Source organism: Periplaneta americana, chromosome 2, assembly GCF_040183065.1.
Source record: "Periplaneta americana isolate PAMFEO1 chromosome 2, P.americana_PAMFEO1_priV1, whole genome shotgun sequence".
NCBI lineage: Eukaryota > Metazoa > Arthropoda > Insecta > Blattodea > Blattidae > Periplaneta > Periplaneta americana.
Genome location: NC_091118.1, coordinates 172,987,300 through 173,004,050, shown reverse-complemented (window position 1 = coordinate 173,004,050; position 16,751 = coordinate 172,987,300). Strand labels below are relative to the sequence as shown.

General features: G+C 34.3%; 1 protein-coding gene across 1 annotated transcript; it reads right to left on the bottom strand.

Moving 5' to 3' along the window:
* Positions 1-490: 490 nt before the first annotated feature.
* On the bottom strand, positions 491-16,751 carry LOC138694827 (probable cytochrome P450 6a13). Its single transcript, XM_069818936.1, has 5 exons — positions 16,115-16,751; positions 12,235-12,552; positions 9,977-10,201; positions 3,756-4,007; positions 491-863 (listed from the first exon to the last, which is right to left on the bottom strand). Exons 1-5 carry the CDS (start codon positions 16,692-16,694, stop codon positions 691-693), a joined length of 1,548 nt encoding a protein of 515 aa, XP_069675037.1. The 5' UTR covers positions 16,695-16,751; the 3' UTR covers positions 491-690.

Below are 16,751 nucleotides of genomic sequence, written 5' to 3'. Positions count from 1 at the left end.
CAAAGTACCATAATCCGAATTTGCCGCTGTCCCTATACGAAAGCGCGTCTATAATGTCATCACACCACCTCAAGTTTTGTAGATTTTAATATCCAATACACATCTGTACTCAGAAAATTACACACCGCAGAATCAGACCTGTAAATTATTTTTAGTAAGTCCAGTAAATCTTGAAGTTTTTAATAACCAATTGAATTTGAGCTGTAAATATGTCACCAATCCTGCAGGTCATGGCCTTCGTGTAATAGCCTATTGTTTATTGTAGTTTGTGTTTTGTTTTATACTGAAATGCAATTAATTAGTTCTCAAACTGACGAAAGATGGGTTTTGGAAAATAGGAAAACAATGTAGGAAAACTAAGCTTCATTAAAAGTTACTTTTTTTTTTTATGAAAATCCTTGGATGTCAAGCTTCAAAATGACGGGTCATTCATTAAAATCCGTTCAGCCATTTTCCCGAAATTTCCATTCCCAGTTCAAATTATATATATAGAAATTTTCAGAAAGCCAGTTCTTGATTACATTACATTACAGTACATTTATGTATCGAATACAAAACAATACAATAAACGGAGGAAGATAATGTTTAACAACTGTTTCATAGATAATGATGGTTCCCAAACCTCTTGTTGACTGATATGTCTGCTTTTGACAGCTTAGCATGTATTGTAGCCTTTTGATATTGTGATTTTTATTTTCCAGACCTCTTAATGACTCGTATCCACATATCATTAGCGCTACTTAATGCAAAGGCTCTAGGATCGAAGACCAAAGGATGTATGGTTTGCGAACATGCTTGAAATTCGTAGTTCTTCAGCAGTACACACACCGTGACTTTCATTTCCATAATGGCAAATCTTGTTGCTGAAAGAAAAAGGAGTTAAATGTATGTAATTGTTGCATGGCCTTTTGAAATTGGACATTTTATACATTGAGATATTGAACTTTTTTTTACACACTGGAAAGTAATGACTATAGGTATGTTTTTGTTTTTGTTGGAGAAATGAGTGGCTATTTCCATAAGATAAATACACCAGATTTTATAGAGAAATTAAAGATTGAATGGTTAGAAACTGTTATTTTACCCTCAGACAGTTGTGTATCTGAATTGTGAAAGTGAACTACGCATAGATGCAGAAATTATGGCCCTTAGATCTTTCCTGGTTATATTAAATATCTACTGAAAGTAGACCTACATATAGCTTAGTGGTACAGTGTTGGTGTGCTTAGCCAAAGGTCCCAGGTTCGATACTTGGCCCCGGAACAATTTTTGCATTTAATATTATTCAAATCAGCTTTACAGGAAGCTAAACCTGGAAGTCAGATTCCTATAATATATGCCCCTGTTCGTTAAAGACTTAGTAGTGTGCACTCTATGTTGGGTCATTGATATTTGTCAATCCACTTGAGATATGTGGATATAAAGGGAAGAATTGGCCCTTGGTCTTGTATTGTTTCTGGATAGCTCAGTGGTAGAGCGTTGGCGTGTTTAGCCAAAGGTCCTGAGTTCGATACTCGGTCCCGGAACAGTTTTTCCCCATTAATATTGTTCAACAGCTTTAAGAAAAGCTTTACAGGAAGTTAAACCTGGAAGCCAGATGAATTTTTTCCTCTCAAAATGTGTACGAAAAAGGGGGTGCGTCCTATATGCCATTGCTTCTCATGTACCGCCAAATATGGTAGTCTTCCATTGGTACTTTCCGAAAGGGAAACTTTGATCTTCTTTGGCAAAACTCAGAAATTCATCTGAGCTAAATAAAAAGTCACTTGAAACTTCTTCGAAATCAAAATCTGCGTTTCTCATACAAATAATTGTCCTCTGTACTATCCATTGCATTACTAATACCACCCTTCTTAAATGATTTAGGATAACCCATCCCATGAATATTTTGCAATTCATTTTGAATAATTTTTCAGAAAAGTCTATGATATACAATACAAAGATTTATTTTCAGTCAATTACTTTACTTTCTATATGTGTAAGGTACAAGTCCTTATATTACATAATTTAATACTGTATTAACGTTTTCGTCGGTCATGCCGACATTATCAGATACAACTTTTTATGTTGCAATATCATCTCTAAATAAGTACATGTGCCTCTAGAATAAAAAATACAATATACATTAATAAACATAAAACATAGTAAAAACAACATGGTTTGGGACATCAATATTCCTTTCCTTATGTAAATGTACCCTTATTGTCAGTTAGTTAATAGTACATTATGAAACGAGCCTATAATGATAGTAATTAAGACGCAAGTATGTTTGTTTATGAAACGAGCGCAAGATATTTAATATAACCAGGAAAGAGCAAGCCATACGGGCATCTTAATTATCATTGTAGGCAAGTTTCATACGAATTTTTATGTCGACCATATTTCTAACTTGAAATTATTCAGTAGTATCATTTTATTTGTATCTGACTCAAGATCGGAAGTGACCTTGTGCATAGCTCGAGTGAGATGTGCGCAGACGCGAAAGTATTGATTTTTTCCGAGGAACAATAATGTCATTGACCTTGATGTAGAGAATAACATGAACTAATTTTGGTGTAACCTGGAAATTGATTTAGAATTGAAAAACGAGATGACAAATTGAATTTATTTGAATATTATTTACAATTAACGCTAATTATTATAGTAACAGAACATAACCTTCTGCGATAGTATTGGATTTCCAGCCTCCGTGACGTTTCCCTCGTTATCTTTCGATTGCATATCCGAGAATAATCGAAAACCAGAACTTTAATGAATAGGTGTACTTTAATGACATGCATTAAAGTAGTGCTACCAGGTGTATAATTACTACATTTCGGCATGGTCGAGCATAAAAACACAAACGTGTGATTACAATGCATATACATATATAAAATTGCAGGTCTTCACTATATAAAAATAAAATAGTATAGATTAAAGACTGTAAGCATCTCTTCACATAGTATTTTACATGGATTTTTCAGTTTTATTTTTATATAGTGAAGACCTGCAATTTTATATATGTATATGCATTGTAATCACACGTTTGTGTTTTTAACTAACTGACAATAAGGGTACATTTACATAAGAAAAGAAATATTGATGTCCCAAACCATGTTGTTTTTACTATGTTTTATGTTTATAAAGTATATTGTATTTTTGATTGTAGAGGCACATGTACTTATTTAGAGATGATATTGCAGCATAAAAAGTTGTGTCTGATGATGTCGGCATGACTGACGAAAACGTTAATACAGTATTAAATTATGTAATATAAGGACTTGTACCTTACACATATAGAAAGTGAAGTCATTGACTGAAAATAAATCTTTGTATTGCCATCCCATGACGTTTTGACCGATTCACAAACTCAGTATTGATATGTAAGACATGCTCTGTTTTTAGACTCATTTTCAAAGGAAAAATATGTCTTATACACCAGAAAATACGATAATTCTTTCACAAGTCTGTATTTCCAGTCTCGTTTTGTTTCAAAATTTTACGTATTCCACATAAGCAAATAAAAGATATAAGTTAATTTTTTTGTACTAATATCTTGTATAAAAAAACTAAATCAATTCAATAGGAGGGAATTTCTCCACCTTGAGATAAAATTAATGACCACTTCAGAAGTAATTATAATGAATCTAAATCACAATGAAATATGCATTTTTCCTTTACCTCGAAAATGTGGATGGAATGGAATGGAACCTGTCGAAAGAAGGGGAGGTGATAGAGAAGGAGAGGAGATACATTCTATAGACTCTATTTCTTACCAATACAATTCCTTGGTCCTTCTCCAAAGGGCATATAAACGAAGCTTGGTATTCGTTTTTTGGCTTCCTGACTGAATCGTTCAGGGTTAAACTTCTCTGGTTCAGGAAAGTACTGAGGATCCCGATGCAGACCCAAGATTGGTATAATAACTGAAGTTCCTTTTTCCAGTGCTGAATTTGTTCCAGGCAGGATATAGTCTTCACAGCACTTTCGTGTTATGATAGTTGCTGGTGGATACTTGCGTAGAGATTCTGCGAAACAGAGAAATGCGCTCACACATCCAGTATCAAGAAACTGTTAACGAACTAATTATATATTGATGTTTTTAAGGGATGAAATGGGAGAAATTGCTATTGCCTACATTTTTTAAAACAGATACTTAAGGGACACTCCACTAAAAATGTCAACTTTTTTCCTAATAATTTATTTTAATCAAATTTTGAGAGAAAAAAAGAAATATCATGTTTTATTTAACGACGCTCGCAACTGCAGAGGTTATATCAGCGTCGCCGGATGTGCTAGAATTTTGTCCCGCAGGAGTTCTTTTACATGCCATTAAATCTACTGACATGAGCCTGTCGCATTTAAGCACACTTAAATGCCATCGACCTGGCCCGGGATCGAACCCACAACTTTGGGCATAGAAGGCCAGCGCTATACCAACTCGCCAACCAGGTCGACTTTTGAGAGAATGTTTATTATGTAAAAAACTAACAAAATGCAAATTTTGAACTCTCAAATCTTTTTGGCATTTGATTTTTTAGAAATATTTTCAGACCCAAGTTTTTACAGTAGTAGAAGATCTCAATTTTTAAGCTTTTTTTTTTTTTGCATTCAGAAGACATAGGGAAACGTTTATATTGCATTCATTTTATGAAATACCTCGTTTATTAACTTTGAAATTTAAAAAATTTATTTTTTCCTGTAATTTATGAAAAAAAATTAAAATAAACTAGCAGCATTTTTCACAAAAGAGTTGCATAGAAACATAGAGCTAGCTCATAAATACTTGCAGTAAAAATTCATCCACATTGATTCATATTTGGCTTTAAAAAGTTGGTGTTGAATCAACAAAAATAAACTTACGGAAAAATGGATTTGAAAGTGAAATTAATATATTTTATGTAGCACATACCTATTAAAATTATTCTCCTCTACATTCATCTAGTAACTTCAGGGAGCCAACTTTAGAACGGAAAGTTACCGGTAGTAGATTTGTAATCAGAAATTTGTAAAAAAAGAATTCGTTGATGAAAAAATAATTCTGACAGCTCTTTAAATGCCACATCCCCTTACAGCCTTAATAAAAAAACCATATTTGTAATTTGAATTAAACTAAATCCATTTGGGGTTTGAAAATATACATTCTAAAGACGTGAAATAGCCAATAAAATGTTTTTGGAAAATTTTTATGATTTCCATTGGTGTTGCCATTTAATTTTTCGTATGTAGCAACTTCTTGTTATTAGTATTAATGCCTCCAAGCTTCATTAGTATGAGTTTAATAGTTTTGGAGTTATTAAAATTTGAAAAAAAACATTGACTTTTCAAAATATGTCTACTCCCTCAAAATATAAGTTACAGGCTTAAAAATATACTTTTTTTCATGCACGTAAGTCTCATTCTTATTTTTGCAATTACTCATATTATTTGTTGTTCTAATTATTGTTTGGTTACGACTTGATAACTGCTAAAATTCTTTTGAAACTCCCCAGAAAAGCAATTGTGTTTATTACAACTCTTTTTAATGGAATTCTTAGAACTTCTTATTATACAGCACAGTGGAAAGTTCCTCAAATTATCTTGATTCCAAAACCAGGGAAACCACCAAATGAAGTGACTTCATATCGTCCAATTAGTTTGTTACCAATACTACGTAAATTATTTGAGAAGCTCTTTTTAAAGAGATTGTCTCCAATTCTTACTGGCAGCAATGTTATACCTGACCATCAATTCGGATTCCGGAGAGAACACTCTACAATAGAACAAATCCATAGAGTCGTCAATAAAATTGAAGATGCCATAGAAACAAAAAAATATTGTTCTGCTGTATTTTTAGATATTCAACAAGCCTGCGATAAAGTCTGGCATCTTGGTCTACTTTACAAACTGAAGGTCATACTTCCGCAACCCTATTATTTATTACTTCACTCGTACTTAACATCGAGAATTTTTCAAGTAAAGTTCGGAGAACATTTCTCCTCATTCTATGATATAAAATCAGGTGTACCTCAAGGTTCAGTCTTAGGCCCTATACTATATACAATTTATACAACTGATTTTTCCAATTTCTAATGAGGTATTGGTGGCTACTTTCGCTGATGACACTGCTATTCTTGCTTCACATGAAGATCCATCAACAGCATTTGAAAACCTGCAGAATGAATTGAAAGAAACAGAAGACTGTCTAATTAAATGGAGAATACAAGCGAGTGAAAACAAATCAGTTCATGCTACTTTCGGAACCAGAACTGAAAAGTGTCCTCCTGTAACACTGTACAACAAAGAACTTCCTGAAGCAGACGATGTTAAATATTTAGGTATGCATTTAGATCGCCGCTTAACATGGCGTAAATATATTGAAACTAAACGTAAAGAGTTAAATTTTAAAACATCAAAAATCTATTGATTATTGGGACCTAAATCAAAACTGTCATTAGAAAATAAACTTCTTGTTTATAAAGTCATACTGAAACCAATCTGGACATACGGCATCCACCTGTGGGGAACTGCTAGCAATTCAAACATTGAAATACTGCAGAGGTATCAGTCCAAAACTTTACGTTCCATTGTCACTGCACCATGGTATGTACGTAATGATGTCATTCATCATTATCTAAACATTTCAACTGTAAAAGAAGAGATCTCTAAGTTCAGCAAAAAATACCTGCACCGATTAAATCAACATCCGAATCATCATGCATTAAATTTGCTGGATAATAGTCGAACAATAAGAATACTTAAAAGGACTAATGCTCTTGACCTTCCATTCATTTTTACTACAGCTATCTAAAACATTGTTATTTTTCTTTTGAAGTGTTGTCATGGGATAACATCTCCACTCATGTCATATTCTTTTATAATATATTTACTTATTATCTATTGTAGACAGATTGTAAATGTGGCATAATTGTAAAAAAAAAAAAAAATATATATATGTTGAAAATCTTATTTTTAACTTGCTTTGAGATTTATCTTCTATGTACTAATCATAAAGATGCTGACAATAATTAATCTTAGGCAGTGGCGGCTCGTGGGTATTGAATTAAGGAGGGCTGCATACAAAAATAAACCAAGCAACTTACTTTACTTAAAGATTAGTTCCATGCGCCTTATCTTGTAAGTTGTGTTTAAATGAGACAGGCTCATGTCAGTAGATTGACTGGCATTTAAAAGAATCCTGCAGACAAAATTCCGGCACACCGGTGACGCTGATATAACCCCTACAGTTGCGAGTGCCGTTAAATAAACCATAATTTAATTTTTTATATGCAGATTTGAACTTTAGAAATATCTAACTGGCGATGTTGTAGTTGGTTGTATAATATATATACATGATACATCAATAAATGAAAAAAAATAACTGAGCCAGAAATTGAATTCAGGATATTCAAGAGTATGCACCAGGGCGCTTGCCTGATTTATTGTGATGTTTGATGTTTTAGATTCCATTATGGTTTGAAAACATTCTAGCAATGGCTCCTTCTTCTCATGAGTAACATTTACTGTTCTTATTTTAAATCCATCTTGTTGCCCCAGCTGATGGAATTGTCTTTGAAACACATTCATCTAATACAGACTGAGTGGAGATCGAGAGAAGAAAGCAGGGATACTGGATAAATTATAAAAAAATATGCGAGCCTTTGTATTTTGTTTAGCGGCTCTTTCCATTATGAGATTCAACTGATGGGCACTTAATTTCACATTTCTCCTGAATTATTAAGGTACTGAACTGAATAGACTGTAAATATTGTACAGAATTAAACATTGTTGCATTTGTTATACTCACAACATTAAAGAAAATGTATTTAAAACTGCGCGCTACTGACAAACTGCTGCAAATTTTGCAGCGCCTGGAAACTCTGGATTCATGGCAAGGGGCAGCAGGGGGAGGGGTAAAACTAACGCGCAAAACATCCGAGACGAGACTGACAGCTCCAGGGGAGGAAGTGACTTCACCCTATAGTCCTTGTCTCTGGTTTCGCTCTGGCAGCACCAGGAGAGGAAGTGACTTCACTAACGATTGGGTGCATGTCATTGAGAGCGAAATTTAAAAAAAAATTCGAGCCGCTAAATAGAGACTGTATAATAAATGTATTTCACAACATAAAACGACACAAGAGCCACAAATGTCTGGGGGTGCTGCAGTTCCGCAGCCCCTCTTCGAAAGCCGCCCCTGCTCTTAGGTTCTATCAGTTAGCCTATATATTTATTTTCCGATGAGTTCTGAAGCAAAATGATCTCAAGTGCAGCAAACAATTCGATCCCGGAATCATATTGTCTTATTGTAGTTTACACGCAGTAAGCTTATTCATATGTAATTGTTAAATTTATTATAGATCACCTCACCATCATCATATTCATCATCGTTATTGTTATCATTATCGTCAGGGATGACAAAATAGAGCACAGGGAACAGGGTTGTGTTCATTTAATCGTGATATTTCTCCAGATTGGTTGTTTCTCAAATCAGAACTAACAGATTTGTCACAAGATGTCACTGATATGAAATTTGAAGCATGAAAAGTTTCAGGGAAGGAGAAATTAAAAGAAGATTATGTTCAACGAGAGAGTACAGGTGGAGCATATCACCCAGATGAACATTTAGTTAGACCGTCAGGCATTAGGTCTAATTTCTTAACAACAAACTAAAAGAGAAGGAGAAACCAAAACCCCCAGAATCTTCAAGTGACTCAGAAGATGATTGTCAACCTTCAGGATCCTCTTCAGATGATGTATCGATTGCTCGTATTTCAGATGAATCAGAATCATCAGAAATAAACAAGAAAGAAGCTAATACTGGAAAACCCTGTGTCAGTCCTTATGATATCGCTCCTCTGCCAATGTTGGACATAACTGGAGGACGACCAAAACGAGGGAAATGCTCTAGTACTTCACTGTGTTAACTTCTACTCCGAGTATGGTGAATTTGAAAAATAAATCTTTGGCTGTTGCCTCATCTGCTACTGGAACTGCAAAGAAAACACTGAAGTTTGAAGACAGAGTCAAAGAACAGTGTTCAACAGAGGAGGGAAAGGATGCAATTTGTATGTTCTGTTGTGAACTCTGGTCAGCATCGAAGTCTAGAGAAATTGCAACGACTGTAAGCATTGGCCACATGAACGGTGTGCAGGAATTGATTACTTGTGTAAAGTTCACAAGTTTTATTTGTGCTAACAATAGCCTTTGTTGTGACCCTCCACATAGCTGCAATATTCATACTCTTACGTTAAAATACTGTATAATACGTTCCTTCTAAAAATATGTTTTAGTAGTTGGACAAAATGAGCAGTGGGCACATAAACAGTGTGCAGGGATTGATCACATGAGTAAAGTTTACGAGTTTGATTTGTGTCAACAATAGCCTAAATTGTTGAGACCCTCCACTTAACTGCAATTATTCATACTTTTATTTTAAAATAGAATAAGTTCTTTGTAAAAATGTTGTGGTTTGATAGAGAGGCAAAATAATTTCTTGGGGATCATATTGCCAAGTCAATGGGGCAAAATGGTTCTTTACAATAAATACAAAAAAACTAAAAAATAAACAAGAAAAACATGAAATATTAAATATTTTGTAGCATTTAGCAATGTAACTGATGTAAAGGATTTAAGATATACAAATATATATATATATATATATATATATATATATATATATATATATATTTTAATTGTTACACCTATGAATTTGAATTTTTGTTAAGTGGATCATAAGCCCTCTATCTCCCCTACTTACCTTGTTGTTTCGCCTTTGAAACTGAACCTAACATGCTCATAACTTAATGCTAGACGTTTATTTAAGACACAATTTAGTAATTCAACTTAATAAATACGAAAAATATAACTACTGTATTTTGACATAAGGATATGGCGGAACTGTCTATATAATTGTATGGAAGTGGTTGGACTGCAGCGGTGGCCATCTTTGTGTCTGTATTATGATCTGAGACGGTCTTTGTTAGAAGGTTACTATAATAAAATCTTTGGAATATTTGACCTGATATAACCATATCCATGTACTCCATCTCCTGTAGTGCGTCATAAGTAATTTCTCCATTATATCTCTTTAGTACAGTGCAAATTTCTTCATGTAATCGAGATTGGATATCTGGATTCATAGCTATCTCGTGAATGCAGAATGCCAATGATACTCCACTAGTTTCATAGCCAGCAGTGAAGAAGATGACGGCTTGAGCTGCAGTTTCATTGTATGACATTTTCTCTGAAAAAGAAAAGTAGAATGTATACTTACAGATACGTACATACTGGTACATGCATACATGCGCAAATACAAAATAATAATAATAATAATAATAATAATAATAATAATAATAATATTTGATGTTGAATCTTTCGTACACTACTTTTAACACTTGAATATAAATAATTGATTAAATGGCGATCTTACTCGTGTTAATTATGGAAGCATGTGTGGCTTACAGCTGTTTCGGTGCTACTTCACACCATCCTCAGAGCCTACTAGATCTCGGCGCTATCTCAACTTCGCTGCCTGTTGTGTGGGTGCGATCGTATGATGAAGAGTTGAGTCAAATAGTGTGTGTGTTCTGAAATTGATCTGTGTGTTGAGAATTTGATTAGGGTGTGTTTTAGTGTGTCTGTATATTTCATATTGTTCTATACTTGTTTTTTTTAAAGATGGGACATGACAGGAGCGTTGCGTTGGGAAAAACAACTGACTTTCACATAGCGTGGTAGGCCTGTTGCTATGGTAACAACGGTTGAGTTGCCAAACTTACCGTTGAATTGGATTGAGTCCCCCCGTGGCAAGTGCTTAATAGCTCACTTGGGGATATTTATTGTGCACACAATGTTAGCATGGTACGTTTCGTGTTTCTCTGTCGAGTTATATATTGTTTTGTTACCTTCGCGTCAATTCTCAATGAATGTTTTAACATCGGCTATCTTAACGTCAATTGCTAGCTTCCAATTTCCATCAGCTGGCAGCATGGTAGTCCATATTGGCAACATAGCATTGCAGTTTCAAGCTCGGCCGCTTAACTGTCATATCCCATCTTTCAAAAAAACTAGTATAGAGTGTTGGGTTTTTGATTTTTGAGTTGTATGTGTAGGATTTCCATGTCTGTATTTATATTATTGCATGTGTGGTTAGCATTAGTTATGTGTTCGACACACAGATAAATTTCAGAACACACACACTATTTGACACAACTCTTCATCATACGAACGCACCCACACAACAGGCAGCGAAGTTGAGATAGCGCAGAGATCTAGTAGGCTCTGAGGATGGTGTCAAGTAGCACCGAAACAGCTGTAAGCCACATATTCTTACATAATTAACACGAGTAAGATCGCCATTTAATCAGTTATTAATAATATTTGCTTACTTGCTTATGGCTTTTAGAGAACCCGGAGGTTCATTTCTACCCTCACATAAGCCGCCATCGGTCCCTATTCTGAGAAAGATTAATCCAGTCCCTACCATCATACCCCACCTCCCTCAAATCCATTTTAATATTATCCTCTCCTCTACGTTTCGGCCTTCCCAAAGGTCTTTTCCCCTCTGGGTTCCTAATGCATTTCCGGATTCGCTCATATACGTGCTACATGTCCTGCTCATCTCAAACGTCTGGGTTTAATGTTCCTAATTGTTAGGTGAAGAATACAATGCGTGCAGTTCTGAGTTGTGTAACTTTTTCCATTCTCCTGTAACGTCATTCCTTTTAGCACCAAATATTTTCCTAAACACCTTATTCTCGAACACCTTAACCTCTGTTTCTTTCTCAAAGTGAGAGTTCAAGTTTCACAACCATACAGAACAACCGGTAATATAGGCTGTTTTATAAATTCTAACTTTGAGCTCTTTTGAAAGCAAACTGGATGACAAAAGCTTCTCAGTTTCTCAACCGGATGATAACAGGCATTTCCCATATTTATTCTGCGTTTAATTTTCTCCCGAGTGTCATTTATATTTGTTACTGTTGCTCCAAGATATTTGAATTTTTCCACCTCTTCAAAGGACAAATTTCCAATTTTTGTATTTCCATTTCGTCTCGAGACCAAGTCGTTATTTATTGATTTATTTATTGAAATATGTTAACAGTACATCAGTGATTATATAATTATTAAAAGAGAGTATTCAGGAATGAAGAAGTAACAATTACGTTAAATTTTAAAATGATGTATAATTTTACCTTTATATACAATAACACTAAAATATTGCTAGTTTATATGAAACGACTTACAGAGGTATGTTGTACAGGTAACCTAAAATACCTTCAAGGAGTTCAGTATTCTCTTTCGGAGAGGTCGGATCTTCAATGTACCCCTTTTCTTTCAGTTGCAAGAGCATTTGCATGAAGTCATTCCTCTTGATATTATACTTTTTGCGATGATCAATTGTTTCACGCACCATGTTGCAGAAATGTTCAGTAATTTCTTTGGTGAAGAAACGAATGTAAATAATAGATGCCAGCTTCGGTGCCACACAGATCATTAAGTTCCTGACACCTGACAAAGGTGTTGGCGCGAAGACCTTCCTGCCCCATTCTCTGAACTCATTTTCAGGTTCGTTCAAACAGTTAGTCTTAATACCTGTAAGAAATAGTTAAATCAAATAGTTTCGTAGGAAGATGAGGTGCAGTATTATTTTAAATCGAGTAGGAAAGAAAGCTAGATTATTAATAGGTTTTGGTTTGGAAATTTATCGTTGGTATTTCAGTATAGAGAACACCATTTTCTCAGTAGAGAAAGTGTGTCGAGGCCGTAAAAATAGATTTCGAGATATTTATGAAAATAAGTATCAGTAGCTGGTTTTGGGCATGCAACCTACCTGTCTCTGTCCATCTGTGAACGACGATATGGAATTTATTCATATAAGAATCTACGAGTCTATCCGGAAATGACGCACATAAAATACTGGTACAATCGAACCTCCATAAAACAAAAACCGATATAACAATAAACCCTGTTGCAACGATAAATTTGATCAGTCCCGGCGTATTTATTATATTTTCAATATGTTATCCATCATCACAAAGATGGTCAAGTTTTGGAGAAACACCGATGTCACAATAAAATATAAGGTCTAATACATTTTTTTAAAATTTACTTGATTTTCATGTTCATTATTTCAATACATCTTAAAAGATGTTTTCCCTTATTTTGTCTACCCTCTTTCATACTTTTGTAGACCGATCTTGGCATTCTGTGCAAGGAGTTTGTAACAATAGAACTTTACTTGCTTCAAGAGCACTTGATCCTTAACAGGATTTGCCTTTATGGTTCCTGCCATTGTGTCTTCCTGAACGCCTGACACCTTTCACATTCGAATGTTACTTGTTAATAATGGCAGATTTGACAGGTATAACAAGAAATCAAGTCAATTTGGAGAGTAAATTAGCTGCATTTAGTGATTTATATTGAAGTGGCTAAAAGATATTGGTTTGCGCAGTCAACATTCGCAATATTCATATAAAAATGCAAAGAAATAGAGAGCAGTGTCACAAGTGGTAAAATTAATCCTGAACGTAAGTGTTTAAACACGTGGCAGCAGAAGACGTTGACATTGCTACCTTGGAATGGCTTGATATCGCTTGACACATTTTTTGCTAAAATTCTTAAAACTAAAAGACAGAGTACAATTACTGATAAAAAAACACGCCTGAAAGCTAAATGAATTTGTACGTCAAGTAGAGTAATCAAATGGTGAGAAAATGTTATTCATAGAATTTAATGTCGCTTTATACTTATTTTTATTATATTCTCTTTCAGAACATAAATATGGGTGTGTAAAATTTCATAACCCCTCAATAAAAAAAAAGAACTTTGCTATAATGATACAATTGTTTTAGTCCCCAGAAAATTGTTGTATCGAGGTTGGACTGTTGAGTAATATTTTTTGGCCGATCGTGTTTTTTAACAACCTTACCAATGTTGTTGGTAGGTCTTGTAAATTAAACTTACAACACACGTGTGGTAAGCAAATAAATCAAATTAACTTTTATTTATTTACTTAAAAGCAACGAACTATCAATGTCGCGCACCACTATGTTCTATGATGAAATAACTAAATGTCTTATATCTGTAGTCTTTCTAAATTAATTTATTGGAGTGGAGATTTGTAAGAAAACATGAATTAATGTAGATAAGATGTAAGCGGGTCCCGTGCAGTGGCGTCGTGGTCTAAGGCATCCTGCAGCAGAGAGGGGGAAGTAAAGCAGCTGCGACGTCAGGGAGAAATGCAGAGAAGTTTCGGGAAGCGCCGTCCTCTCGGCATCAGTAGATTGTTCGCCAAATCGTAATTTCTCGAAACTATGTTTAGTGATAAATAGGAGACGCGAAGAAGGAGCCAGTTCAGTTCAGTTTTTGGTCAGCAAGCCAGTCAGTCTTGTGTAGCAGTGAAGCCAGCTTCGAGACCGGAGTTCGACTTGAGTGTGTGTCCACAACTTGAGTAGTGTCCAGGCGGAAGCAACGCAGTTGGAAGTCCTGAGTTCGAGTGCAGTGGAATGTCCCCGGAAGTCCTGAGTTCGAGTGCAGTGGGCTGTCTCTAGAAGCCTTGGGTTCGATATAAGTTACTGTGAACTTGAGTGAATGAACTAGAAGAACTAGCCAAGGCAACGAACTGTGAACTAAGAACTGACAGTTCTGTTTTGTAAATAGTGCTTTTTGAACATTAATTAAGATTAGCAGTACATTGTTGTTCTCAATAATCCAAGTGAATTGTCATTGTCGTCTGTGGAGTGCAATAACGAATACTGTGTTGCTGTGTGAAGTGGAAATCCCATTGTTGACGGGAGTGTTTAAATTCAGTATAGAAAGTGATTATTATTGTTGTGAGAATAAAAGTTACATTATTGATTGAATAAAAAGTCACAATATCAATAGATCACTTTTTTTAAATATTTCTTGTGTGTCTGTATCATTTTAATATAAAACAAGTATTAAATATGAACTTTTGTAATATTTATTCTCTATGGAAATCAAAAACCACCACATAAAGTAGGCATATATATTATTTTTATATGAAAACCTATTATAATTATAGTTATTGTGATATTCACAGTATGTTTTCATTAAGAAAATTCAACTATTAAAAAAAAAAGAGCAGAATGAGTGGACATAAAACATGGCCATAAAACAGTTTATTCTCGCTCCTGAAAAATTTGGTTACCGGGAGTTAGATTCTTTTTGATTTCCATGATTTTATTAATAATGCACTTAATTATGAAACGTATAACAGGTTTTTTAAAATTTATTTTAATGTAGGCGCACTGTATTTTATTACCTCAACCTGCACAATTATTATCACTTCCACTCTTTAGGCATGTATGTAGCTACCATACTGAGAAAGTATGTATTATGTTCCTTACACTGTTTTTTTTTTCTTAAGGAGTACTTAAAGTGAATTTAAGGGTTTAGGTACAGCTTACAGCAGTACAATTTTGAAAATATTCAACATTTTTTTCTCTATTACTGTATCTTGCGTAATAATGAAAATTAGTATATAGTATGTGTAAAAACAGTGCCCTGCTACTTATATGAAAAAAAAATATATTTACAATTAAAAAAAATTATTTACATTTTTTTTTTTCAAAATTCCAGTGATGAAGCGTTTCCCACATAACTAAACAACTATCCAACATTCTGTGATGGAATTTTTTGTATGTATTTATGCATGTCATATCTACAATATGATGCAAGATCACTCCTCTACCTTTGATAGATTGTCTGATAAAAAATAAATTCATTTAAAAAAATGGTCAAATATCTATCAGTATTTTTTTCTAACACAAAATAAAAAAAAAATATTTATTAAGGAATGTAGTTGAAAGAGCATGATCTTGTAAACATGAGTTTCAGCAATAAAATAAAAGAGAGAGAACATGAAAAATTTAACAAGTTTATGAGTTATGAGGGAAACGCTTCATCACTGCACAGTAAACTGCTATCATTTTGAATTAAAAAATGTAAATAGTTTTTTTATATTGTAAAAATGTATATTTTTTTATACAGCAGAAGGACAGTGTTTTACACATACCAATTTTCATTATTGTACAAGATACAGTAATGGAGAAAAAAAAAGTTGAATGTTTCCAAAAATTTTACTGCTGTAAGCTGTACCTAACCTCTTAATCTATAAATAATTGATTCTTACCGAAAGCTATGGAAGCAATGACGTCCATCGAGAAGCGAGCAAATATCTCTTTCACTTCGGCTATGTCTCCCTGAGTATCAAAATGTGAGATGAGATCTTCCGTCGTTTCCAACATAATTTTGAACATGAGGCGCATGTTTTTCGGCGTGAAACCAGGCGATAATTTCGCCCGAATCTTCTTCCATCTTGTTCCACCTGCAGTAAACACATTCGCCGTCAGAGGATCCTTCTTTTCATCAACATACAGTCCCCGTTCGTGAAAAGACTCGAAATCTTTCAACATAATACACTTTATTATTTCTGGATCTCTCAATACAAATATCGGAGTGAGCATATGATAAACGCCTCCGAACCTGTGGCCTTCCAGTCTGTTGTACACATCTTCGTATACTTCGCTCAAAGATTTCTTTCCAGAAATGATATTAAAAATGATCTCCAGCGGAGATTGGGATTCGATAAGAGGCACGCCACGTTTCTGCCAATATTTCAGTGAATTCTGTATGTAAAAATAAAGTAACACACATATCAAGCCGAAGGCTGTCCAGTAATTTAAAACGAATGATTCAATCCACGCTGTCATGATTGAAATTCTATGAAAATCTGCAGGGATGTGAACACACGAATTATAATATTGAAT